Source organism: Alosa sapidissima, chromosome 6 (genome assembly GCF_018492685.1).
Source record: "Alosa sapidissima isolate fAloSap1 chromosome 6, fAloSap1.pri, whole genome shotgun sequence".
NCBI lineage: Eukaryota > Metazoa > Chordata > Actinopteri > Clupeiformes > Clupeidae > Alosa > Alosa sapidissima.
In genome coordinates this window covers 34,876,975-34,889,755 of record NC_055962.1, presented here as the reverse complement: position 1 = coordinate 34,889,755, position 12,781 = coordinate 34,876,975, and the positions used below count along the sequence as shown (strand labels likewise).

The 12,781-nt window shown below is 39.8% G+C and overlaps 1 protein-coding gene across 1 annotated transcript; it reads right to left on the bottom strand.

The window, feature by feature from the left end:
* Positions 1–3,874: 3,874 nt before the first annotated feature.
* rpf2 (ribosome production factor 2 homolog) lies at positions 3,875–10,556 on the bottom strand. Its single transcript, XM_042095406.1, has 10 exons — positions 10,422–10,556; positions 9,959–10,091; positions 9,794–9,831; positions 9,623–9,662; positions 9,421–9,502; positions 9,144–9,220; positions 8,914–9,013; positions 8,710–8,812; positions 4,536–4,680; positions 3,875–4,340 (listed from the first exon to the last, which is right to left on the bottom strand). Exons 1-10 carry the CDS (start codon positions 10,442–10,444, stop codon positions 4,158–4,160), a joined length of 924 nt encoding a protein of 307 aa, XP_041951340.1. The 5' UTR covers positions 10,445–10,556; the 3' UTR covers positions 3,875–4,157.
* Positions 10,557–12,781: the final 2,225 nt, after the last annotated feature.

Genomic DNA, 12,781 nt, shown 5'->3' with positions numbered 1-12,781 from the left:
AAAGTTAACACACTTCTAGGTTGAGCCTCGGCAGTGTGTCGTGGCTGCATTACAACCTAGAACATGCGTTAACTTTGGATAGTCTAATGGTGTGTCGGCCATTATCCCTTACTTATGTTGTACCTGTTTTATGTTCCTGTTCACCAAATGTCTTAAATAAGTAGGCCTAACTGTTAACAATTTTATTGTTGTCTGCAGTTAATTGAAATATTTTAGAATATGGGTGATTCTATTAATGATGGGTAATATTAAATCACAGTGATACAGTATTTTAAATTGTACAGTGAGAAACTGAATTTACATTACATTAACTGTTACCTCTTAATAGTACTGTATTGCTATATACAATACATGAAAAAACAGTACTTAACTGTTTTTACTTGTGCAGTAAATAAACCAGCAGTGTATGCAAATAAATACACAGTATTTAATTGGTATTTATTCTACAGTAAAACAATCAGTACTGTAAATATAACTGAAATCACAGTGTTTATTTGTTTTTTATTTTACAGTGAATACTTAAAATACTGTAAGTGGAAATACGGTACCTTTGCTGTAAAACATATTCAGTAACTGTTATTGTTGTAAGTTACTGTACATTTTTTACAGTGCAGGCATTCCTCTCTACAGACTTGTAGTTGTTGAGGAAGTATAGTTTTCAGGTAATCTGTAGTGTGAAACAGTAGAACATTACTGTACATTACTACTGGTTGTCCACAACAACAAATCTAATGTAGTTTGTAACAAAATACTTTTTTTTTGAGGGATTGTATTTAGAGTATTTCAAATACTTAAATACTTAAGAAAAATCTGTAATTTTTTCTCTAATAAGCCAACATTTCATCACTCAGTTAAATACACTAACCATTACAATAAGCTATGCTTATCATAGTCCGGGAGCCAAAGGCCAGAATCATGGTGAACCTGTTTTTTTTTTCTTTGTTGTTTCTTTTTGCCTTCTTACTCTGGGTTCCCAATGATATCCCTTGGGCAATTCCCTATATTCAGTTTTAAATTTGACCTAGGTAGCGATTTGTCCATACAAATACTAATTTCATTACCCTTTTGGAAGGACAGCGTAAAATGTAAACCCATTTTTCCTTTTTTCTTGCAGTATTGCCACATTGTGGCCAACGTTAGATACAACTTTTCTCTTTTACGATCCTCTCTGGACATGTGTGAAGTTGGAAAAAATGAATAGAAAAGTCAACTGAGGGAGCCAAAATGGTCAACATGGGTTGTAAAACCCATTTTTTTGCGCTGCCAATTTAATGTCACCGTATTACGGTGGCGCATTGCATTCACATACACACAAAAAAAAATAATCAGGTTCTCATAATTATGAGATAATTCTCTCATAATTACGAGAAAGTATCTCATAATTATGAGATAATTATCTCGTAAATACTCTCTATGTGTTTTGGGCGTAACATAATTTAAAACAATGATAATGACATCTGTCATTCTTTTCACAGCAAGCAGCGCAACTTCAAACGCATCCGTATTTTGATAGTCAGCGGCGCATTTGAAGGAATCTGCTTGCACGCCAGACCTTATGAACCAGGTTTTCCACTAAACCATGCTTTACTAAAACCAAAGTAGTATAAGTATATATATACTTTTTTGATCCCGTGAGGGAAATTTGGTCTCTGCATTTAACCCAATCGGTGAATTAGTGAAACACAAACAGCACACAGTGAACACACAGTGAGGTGAAGCACACACTAATCCCGGCGCAGTGAGCTGCCTGCTACAACGGCGGCGCTCGGGGAGCAGTGAGGGGTTAGGTGCCTTGCTCAAGGGCACTTCAGCCGCGGCCCACTGGTCGGGGCTCGAACCTGCAACCCTCCGGTTACAAGTCCAGAGTGCTAACCAGTGGGCCACGGCTGCCCAAAGTAGCCAATGTGCAAATGATGGTGAATAACTACTCATTGTGAGATGTAATTTGTAATATTTTGCATGGATGTGCGCTGGTGGGCGTTCCTGTGGACGAGAGACGCAGGGTGTTTGTGCACCCACCCATATCACTGTTGATAATGTGCTCTTAAAATAACAGGCCTATAAACAACTCGCCAAGGATTTCTGACCAGGTTTCTCTGGTCAGTGACATGATGATTTTTAGAGGGTGTAAGATAGCAATTTTGGATTGTGCGCCAGAAGACACAAGATAGTGGGTTGATGGATGATGGATCCTTTACTCTTTGTCTGTTCTGGCACTGGGAGATATTAACATGTCTTTGCATGAAAAAAAAAACACCCTGCGCCACTGACGGGACTGGACACAGCCAGCCTCCAAATGAAGCCTTGGAGGAGACGTCAGTGATGCTGCACTCTCAGCATCCTCTGGAGGAGACGTCAGTGATGCTGCACTCTCAGCATCCTCTGGAGGAGACGTCAGTGATGCTTCACTCTCAGCATCCTCTGGAGGAGACGTCAGTGATGCTGCACTCTCAGCATCCTCTGGAGGAGGGACGGAGGAATGATGAATCACCAAGCCCACGGCAGACCTCCGCCCACAACACCACTGAAGCAGTCCTCTGAGTCCTCTACCCACAACACCACTGAAGCAGTCCTCTACCCACAACACCACTGAAGCAGTCCTCTGAGTCCTCTACCCACAACACCACTGAAGCAGTCCTCTACCCACAACACCACTGAAGCAGTCCTCTGAGTCCTCTACCCACAACACCACTGAAGCAGTCCTCTGAGTCCTCTACCCACAACACCACTGAAGCAGTCCTCTGAGTCCTCTGCATAACACCACTGAAGCAGTCCTCTGAGTCCTCTACCCACAACACCACTGAAGCGGTCCTCTGAGTCCTCCAATTGCACTGCTCCACCGTTTTGTTTTTTTCAAGCAACAGTGTGCAGCCTGTGTTCTGTCGCTGCAGATTTCTCTTCTCTTCAAATAAGCTCGTTAACTCTTATTACATCTAAATGGGGTGTTATTCTGCCATTTCAATGTGCTGATGCAATAATTTCACAAGTAACGTTACAGAAAGCCCATTGCAATGTAAACGACTGTGACAGTAGGGCAGTATTAATAGGTATCTCTACTGGGCGGGGTGACAACGTTGAACACTCAATTTCATACACAGTATTGAATAATAGATGCTTTTTGATCTAAAATTAAGTTGTCATTGACCTTTTATGTCACATATTCCCCCCTCAATATGATAGTATTCAGCATGGAAGATGGAAAAAAAAGATTTTTTTTTTTTATGGATTTCAGTAGATCATTAGAGGGCAAATCTCCCAAAATAGTCCTTTCATATCAGTTTGTGGTAAAGAGCATAATGCGATCATCATGAAGGGCTGCAGTGTTTTACAATAGCTTCGAACACGATTCAGCTACCGTAATCATATTCACCTAATGTTACCAATCTGATCCTTTAATTACATTAATTTTCTCAACCCAGCCCCAAAACTGGGTCATTAAGCAAGTATGTAACAAAATATTGAACTGTTATAACGTAGCTGAAAACATATTGAGCTGTTTATTATGGGGCAAGAGTAGACATTAGGAATGAAGGCATGTTTATGGAACTTGTCCAATGTTGTTTTGGCTATTGACGACTGAATCAATGGCCATGTAATTTAAATCTTTCTGTGTTGAAACAATGCAAATCGAAATAAAAACTCAAAGTAACAATTAAGTTATTGGATAATAGGGTCAACATTTCTAAATATTTCTGTTGACAGATCTCAGCAGAACCTTATATTTTTGGGAGTTAGCCTACTGTAAATCTGCCCATCATTTATGTAATCATTTATGTATAGCTTACCATATCTGCTTACGCAAAATTAATTCCACTAATAAAAATATATATTTTTAATGGCCTGATTTATAACTACTGACCCACAGTAATACAGTATAGTTACAGTATTACATTTATTGCAATATACGATACAGGATATACAATCTTGCATTACATTTAATGCAATATACAATACAGGATATACAATCTCGCATTACATTTGCACCATTGGTATGCACAGATTCGCCTCCACAGCTTGCTAGGTTTTATGAGCAGTAAAAAACAAAGACACGAGGTCAAAATACCTCACAGAACTCTTCAACTGGTATTCCTCAGCCAAGAGCCAAGAGCCATCACATCACCTTGTAAATGTCCATGTCAGAGCCAACTGGGGCTGAGTCACTCATCTGTTCTGAGTTTCTTTGGTGACTTTGACTCCTCTGTGGTGTCTTTCTCTCCCTTCCTCTTCCTTAGTCCCTTCATCTTTCGTGTCTGCAGTTTGGCCAGGTCCTGCTTCTGCATGTGCAGGCGGCCAAACTTGGTGCCAAAGGCATCATGGGATATGTTCTTCTTCTTCTTGGGCTGTAAAGATAGGTTGATACAGGGAGCATTTGTGAATTAGTACCCAGTTAGACAATGTATTGCCTATGTAACCTGTTGTGTATACTTGTGCCATATTCTACTACCCATGATATACTGCTAGACGTATTCCCCATGATAAGAATTTAAAATCATATTGCTCAAGTTCACTACAATGAGGTTAACCTCTCTGTGTACCTTGAGGGCTTTAGGTTGTCTGTGTGCAGTCTTGTACAAGTCATCAGAAGCCAGATGAGTTCTTCTCAGGACAAAATCAAATGAAGGTCCAATCTCTTCCAGTTCAATCCTTGGAGTTCGACAGCCAGATTTTTTCAGCAGAACTCTTTTTAAAAAGAGAGAAAATGTAGCATTCACACACAAGCAACTAAATTCTATATTAGATAAACAATGAAGCAGACCTCTAGAATTAATGCAACCTGACATTTCGGTGATTTTCTGGCCTGTTAAAGCTTGCTTTCCATTCTTGTTGATCTTTCAAAAGATATTAACAGTCAATGACTGTTAACATGCTACGGATACCCCATTGCTAAAGATATTTGGTACTGTTCAACATCAGTGGCATTAACCCTGAAAACTGACTATCTGTCGGCTGAGTTAAGAAGGCTGAAGAAAGCTATGGGGGCAGTGTTAAGCCTCTTTGGTGTAAACACGTTTGACGCCTGACTTTGTTTGGAGGGCACGCCAAGTTCACTTCATAAATTCATAAGGAACATTTCATTCCAACATGTCAATGTATGCACACACATATCAAAGGTTGTGACTATTTCAACACTGCATACAAGGACCGAGGCAGGATGTTGCGGAAAAGAATATACGGCTAGAAATAAACCTCAAGTGACTAATTAAAATACACACTCCTGTGGAAATAATTCAGTCTCTCAACATCTTCAGGCAGAAATTCACTGCAGTGGTTTATAAATCCTTCGAGAACCTTTGAAATTTGGTCTCTGCATTTATCCCAATCCGTGAATTAGTGAAACACACTTAGAATACAGTGAGGTGAAGCAAACACTAATTCCGGTGCAGTGAGCTGCCTGTAACAACAGCTGCGCTCGGGGAGCAGTGAGGGGTTAGGTGCCTTGCTCAAGGGCACTTCAGCCGTGCCTACTGGTCGGGGTTCGAACCAGCAACCCTCCAGTTAAAGTCCGAAGAGCTAATCAGTAGGCCACAGCTGCCCCAACTAGTCTAAGCTGGTCTACAGCCAGTACCCCCAAGGAGACATGACCTGGCCCTGAGCATGTGTAATCCATGATAACTCATTCAGCTTTCTGGACTTTGGTAAGCATGAACCTTATGTTCTGTTTATAAATAGTTCTGCTTTTATAATATCCAGACAAGCTGAGTCTCCCAATTGAGAGCTGAAAATCAACCAGAGGGGAACAGAAAGAAACACATTTCCACAATCTTGGAATGTGCTGCCTGACCTGAGGGTCAAGATGTGTTCTTAATGATGTATTAGGCCACTTACCAGTAGAGGACAGATTATGCCTTAGGCCATGTGTTAACGGTCACACCCTGATTCTGTGACCTCAACGTATATAAGGAAGCTGACATGCTGAACATGTCAGAGTTTGGGTACACTGTTAAAATGAATGTGTTGTCCCTATCTGGACACATGTGCAAGTTGTGTTGTTTTCAACACATTAATTTTAACAGTGTACGAACCATTGTTTTGTATCATTCTCTCTCTTTGCAAAGATAATACAATTTGTATTGTTCTTTTGGATCACTGGCTCCTGTCTTTATTGCATCAATGCGTACTAAAATATCCAACAGCTTGCTATGTAACTTGGATTTGAATGATCAACACATTGTTTAAATTGTTTATAATCAATTATTATGTCTTTGAGCATTGTTTACATCAAACTAGCAGTATATTTGGGGCCATTCAACAATATTTTCTTCTCAGTTTGACGCTGTCAAATAGCTGATTATTGCCAAAAACAACTACCTATATACCGTTCAGTTCAGTTCAGATGCCTTTATTAGTCCCCGAGGGGCAATGCGGTTTACAGCCAACCCATCCATGAAGGGGTTAAAAGTTAAAATGTGCATTAGCATACACTGTATAAATGTATGCAATGTGAAGAATAATAAATAGACAAATAAATAAGTACTGCAGCAGTCATACGTCTAACTTACTCATCTGTCTACAGCCACACACAGACACACACACACACAGACAGACAGACAGACAGACAGACAGACAGACAGACAGACACACACACACTTCACCTGCCAGTGACGGAACAGAGCAGCGGAGTGCCAGTATTGTTGTAGTAATGCAGTAATGCAGTAAGAACCAGTATTGTTGTAGTTATGTGCATTCTTTTAACAGTCTTATATGATGTTCATTTAATAGTCTAATAGCAGAGGGAATGAATGAGTTGGCATAGCGGTTAGTTTTACGTATTGGCACATGGTATCGCCGACCTGACTGCATGATAACCAATTCATTACTGAGTACATGATTTGGTTGGCACGATATTCTCTCGGCTTTCTGAACCACCCCTGTTTTCCAGAGAGAACAGAGATCTTCTAACTGGGTACCAGTGATTTTTGAGCATACTTTGACAATGTCACTCAAGCTCTTTTTGTCCTTCACAGATGGTCCATTAAACCAACATATGAAAGAAAATGTTAATAGACTCTCAATGAAGGCTTGATAAAATGTACATAGAATTTGTTTACAGACACCAAAAAGAGTTAAGCTTCCTCAGTAAGTAAATTCTTTGGTTTGCTTGCTTAATAATGCTATCAGTGTTCTCACTGAATTTCAGATGCGGGTCAAACACTGTGCCTAAGTACTTATATGTTTGGACTATTTGAACATCTTCATTGTGTATTACACTCGGTTTTGGTTCCTCACTGTGCTTCCTAAAGTCTATGATTCATTATTTAGTTTTAGACACATTCAGGTCAAAGAAGCTGTCATTGCACCATCTGACAAATTCCGTAAGGACTCTGTTGTGGTCAGATTGGTTGCCCTGGAGAAGAGACGACAGAGCGGAGTCGTCTGAAAACTTCACCAAGTAGCTGTTTTCCCAAGATGACCTGCAGTTGTCAGTGTATAATATGAAAATCAGGTTGTCGAGTCTGTCAAGATTTCTGAGTCTCCGATGCAGGCCTCCTCTTCTCCCTCTTTTCCGATGTTTGCTCCTTGCATGCAATCTGCACAGCTCCGCCGGAATATCTGGTATAATACCGACAGACGATGTTCGCAGGGAGATCAGAAACTCTCGGCTGTGAGTAACTTTCCCAAGTACTCCATACTCCGAACCGTGGTGGCAGATGGAGAGTTCCAGCACTAGCGTTATCACAAAAAAATATCGCGAACAGTCGATCGGAGGTCCTTAGAAGCTGCATCTCTGGGCCACTGGTGCTTTTACTCACGCATAAACATTAACATCCACAGCAGACACTCCGTGAAACGATAGGAAGGTAAAAAACAAACAAACAAACAAATGGATGGGCAAGCTGCTGGGTTGCACACGCACTGGAGCACCCCGGAATATATGCAGAGCATATAGACATCAAGACTAACATAGCAAACCAATTACTTTGTGCTGGGTGTGATAATGTGCTGCCCTAGCATCACACGATGACTTTATTATTATTTGATTATTGATTTATTATTATTATTATTAGGTCAATTTCATGATCATCATTCTTCCATGTTCATTGTGCTGGGCACATTCCTTTAGCGTGCAAGGAATGTTTCTTTTAATATGATGATCATGTGTATTTTGGGGGTGTTCCATGTTCACTTTAATGTCCCGTTATTTGATTTAGGGGCCGCTGTGCCCGTTTTCAAAGGCTTTTGACTTCGGAATCAGTGGAATTAGGTAATTGGCTGTTTAAATTGTGTAAAGCGCTTACAGTAAGGGGGCTGTTGTGAGCCTTGCTGGCAGGTCTATGTTTAAGTTGGCATTTAGCCATGTAAGACCTTTGAATACTTTTTGTCTGTGTTGAATATTTGTTTGTTACTTTCGTTTACATCACATCGGGTGCTACAAAGTGTCGGGGTGGTATTATGGACTATATTTTTATTCATTTGTTTACATTTTATTCACGTTGTAAATAAAACACATATAACGGTAGCATAATCCTCTCTCGTCGCTGATTGGCCCGTCACCCTTTGAGCCCGAGGGAAACGTTAGTGAATTATCATGTGCCCGACTAGTATCTCACTGAAAGGAAATTCTAGGTGGGCGAGGTCAGGCTACTAATTCATGAAAACTTAACAAGACTGACCAAAACCATAATTATTGACTTGTTTCCCTTTTCTGGGACTCATCTACTCAGGAATTGAATACCTAATCAACAACTAAAAAGGCATGTGCATACATACTTGTAGCTACGCATGTAGATCTTCCCCTCCAGGGCTGTGAAGTGCAGTATGTGTTCCAGGCCTGCCAAACGGACCGACGACACAGTGGGTCCTCTGAAGAAATCTACCATAGCAAACGAGACAAGACATGAGGAGGTAAGACAACACCAAAACACCCCTGAGATGAGCCAAAGCGTCTTAGCACTAGAATAGTTACTGGTGTACCGATCAAGACGCTCTTCAGGCGTTTGTGTTCATTGTCTATGTCGAAAGCCTCCCCTGCAAACACCAGCAGAGGCTTGGTTCCCTCTGGACACTTGCTCACCTGTTCATCAAGTAAACAAGAATACAACCAGAGTGAATTAGCAGCTCAAGTATAAAAAATGTCCTATGTAAGTAAAATGTTATGTGAATAAATGTACAACAAAGGTATCTCAAAAAACATGAATTCTTACCTTGATATCTTTCAGTGCGGTAAACTTCTCAACACCCAACTCAATCATGTCCAGCACATGATAATCAAACAAGCGTCCTATAATAAACAAAAAAACAACAAAAACAAAACATGAACATTTCTCTTCCTGTCTGGGTTGTAAGCGGCATATTGTCTATGGCATTTCCAGAGCTTACCAAATACAAGGTTGTAAGCGGCATATTGTCTATGGCATTTCCAGAGCTTACCAAATACAAGGTTGTAAGCGGCATATTGTCTATGGCATTTCCAGAGCTTACCAAATACAAGGTTGTTTGGCCGTTTCTTATTATGGGAACCAAACAAAAACAGCGAACAATCTGATTTTTTGGAGAAGAATTCCTGCGAAGACAAAACCAATTTAAAACAATTACAGCTGATAACAGAAAAAAAAAAAAAACATCTAGTGACTGAATAGGCTATTCATTACATATAACTGTTTCTGTGATTTTTTTAACTCACCAAAGATGTTGAGTCTTCAAATGGTCTCATTATGTTCTTCCTATAATGCAAAATATCAAATTCAATATTCTGAAAGAAGTTGCAAAGTTTGCAAACAATCAGCAGCAGAACGCAGTTTTAACTAACTTCTACCGCGTAGGGTAAACAAGCACAACATGGCATGTCACTTACTTTTTATACATCACTGCATTTGGTTTCTTCAGGGCATACTGCAAAATATATCAACCAGGTCATCTGACATGTTTAACTATTGAATAATACAATGACATTCCAATAGAGCTGAATTGATTCAGGTGGGTCTGTTGACAGAGGACCCAGGCTTTCATGCCAACTCACAATATCTTTCAGTGCCTGAGTAACTGTCTCAGTTGTGTTCCCTCCTTTCATAATCATCGCATTCTTAACGTTTTCCGTAAGTTTGGGCTCTCTGCTCTGAAGAAATCGTTTGGACCTCTTCGTCTTCGGCTTCCTAATGGAAAAACGAAATGGCAATTTCATATTACTTGATTACAAGCATATTGTCAAATGTGGGGTAATGATCCAGGGAAAACATTTTGCAAACATGAACGTAAGCCACATCTTACTGGTAAAGTAGATTAATCAGGGAATTTGGTATCAACATGAAAAAGGCTGAACATTATGTAGACACTGTAGAGGCAGCATTTTCGCTATAACGTTAGCACGGCTAACATTTGCGTTGGCTTTCATAATTAACTAAAGCCACCATATTTTAACAAGCAGTTATTATCCCTACATGACCTGTCAACATGAACGTGCAATTATGAAAAAGATTACTTACACTATTCCATCGGTGTACTTCATTTTAGCCCCAAATATTACAAGATTTCGTAGGCTATGTAAGATTTGTTTACACGTGAATTACATGTGGGTCTGAACCGGAAGCAGGCAGGATGTTGAGTAGCAATGTGAATCGCAATATCCGGAATTGAAAAAAGCTTGCTACACTGCTGCCATCTACTGGTGGGTCGTAGGGCTCCGTTCACTCTAGTTTGTTAACTACCACAGTCACAGTTGGGTCGCGACAGTCTGTCATTTTTAAAAAGTGGGTCCCCAGAAAAGAAGTTTGAGAAACACTGCTCTAGGAGCACATTGCATTATTTTATTTTTTTCAGAAGGTACAGTGTGGGGTGTAGTGGTAAAATAAGAGGTGGGTAAACTTTGAATTCTGTGACTGTGCCATGCGGTAAAAAAGACATTCAGAACATGTTTGATGATGGTGGAGGCTATTGTTCAATGTACCAGTGGTAATAAATGGTCCTAGAATGTTGATGAGTGTACATCTTGTGAATAAAGATAATACAGTGTAAAATACAGTGTGAAAAGTTGCAATTGGTGAATAAACTATTTTGAGAGGTGGATAAACTCTAATAAGAGGTGGATACATTCTATTATTTCAGAGGTGTATAAACTGTGTTTAGGCCTACGTTTTGCCTCCACTACCCTGGGTACAATTAAGCCCAAACGTAGCCTATTCATACCCTTGGCCACTTTTGGTTTAAACATATTTTTTGGGTTTCTTCTGACTGGAAATAATAAGCAATAGATATCTCTCAAGAGATCTACATTTTTATATAAAATGCCTGTCCAAAAAACGATTCATAGGCCTAGTCAAGTCAAGTTTATTTATATATTATTATTATATATTATTTAACACATTTCTAACACAGGGGTACTCAATGTGCTTTAGTCTACATAAACAAAATTAATAGTAAATAAAAGCATAAAAGGGCAATAGTTAAAAAAGTTTAAAAAGTAAAGTACATAATGGGCCTAATTAAAAAGAAAACAAAGACACAAGGTAGAATAATTAAAAGACAGATTCAGAATTTGTAACTCAGTGAGGTGCATTTGATCAATTAGCAGAAGGCATCTACTTTACTCTTTCTAAATAATCAACTGCAAAGCCCTTTTTTGCCAGCACATCAGAATTGTGCCAGTGGTCCTCTTTTCTTATGATGCCTTTTATTTGAAAAATATCCTGAAAGCATGATGCCCCACCATGATATGAACACTGAAGATTCTGGAAGAACCAACCTCAATGATCTGATAGACTATCGCAAAAGAGATGTGGTGGTCCAAAATACCAGAATTGACCAACAACCTATGAATGCCTGATTTTGGACTTTTTGGACTTCACGAAACACAGTGGACCAACACCAGCTAATAACATGGCAGCCCAAATCATCACTGATTGTGGAACCGTCAAACTGGACTTCAAGCAACTTGGGGTCTGTGCCTCTCCACTCTTCCCCCAGATTTGGGACCTTGATTGGACCCTGATATGCAACATTTGTTTTTAGGACAAGAGGAGTTAGGACCAGCGGTCCAGTTCTGTTTCTCCTTAGCCTATATGTAAGGCATTCTAAGCTTGTCTCTGATTCACGAGTAGCTTGACACTAGTAATGGGACACTGAAGCCCATTTCCTAGACACGTCTGTGCGTGGTGGTTCTGGACTCCAGCCTCAGTCCAGTTCCCCCAAGTTCTTGAATCGGCTTTGCTTGACAATTCTCTTATTGCTTGCACACCTTTTCCTACCACACTTTTCCCTTCCAGTTAGGGATGTAGGCTAAATGCAAGTAAACACAATTTATCCACCTCTGAAGTTTCAGAAATAGAGTTTATTCACTTCTTATTAGAGTTTATCCACCTCTCAAGAGAGTTTATTCACCAATTGCAACTTTTAACATTCAAAAATCACACTGTAGGCTACTATCCACATTCACAATATGTACACTCATCAACACTCTAGCACCATGTATTACCACTGGTAGGCCTATAAACATTGAACATAGCCTTCACCATCATCAAACATGTTCTGAACGCCTTTTTTAAAAATCTGATACCGCATGGCAGTCCACTCACCGTGATCACAGAATTCATAGTTTACCCACCTCTTACTTTACCACTACATCCCTGCTTCCAGACAACTTTCCATGAATATGTTTTGATACACTCTGTGAACACCCTGCTCTTTCTTATCTTTCAGCAATGACTTTATGTGTAGGCTATATTCTCCTTGTTGTGGTGGGTGACAATGAGTGTCTTCAGGACAACTATCATGTCAGCAGTCTTTACCATGATTATGGTTGTGTTTACTGAACCAGACTAAGAAATGAAAGGCTCAGAAAACTTTTCTG

Bases quoted from the DNA above. Each gene is read 5' to 3' on its own strand.
- rpf2 (XM_042095406.1), bottom strand. From the start codon at position 10,444: ATGAAGTACACCGATGGAATAGT. The intron at 9,832-9,958 runs GTGAGTTGGCAT...TATATTTTGCAG, and splicing joins CTCAGGCACTGAAAGATATT to TATGCCCTGAAGAAACCAAA. The intron at 9,221-9,420 runs GTAAGCTCTGGA...TGTTTATTATAG, and splicing joins GCCAAACAACCTTGTATTTG to GACGCTTGTTTGATTATCAT.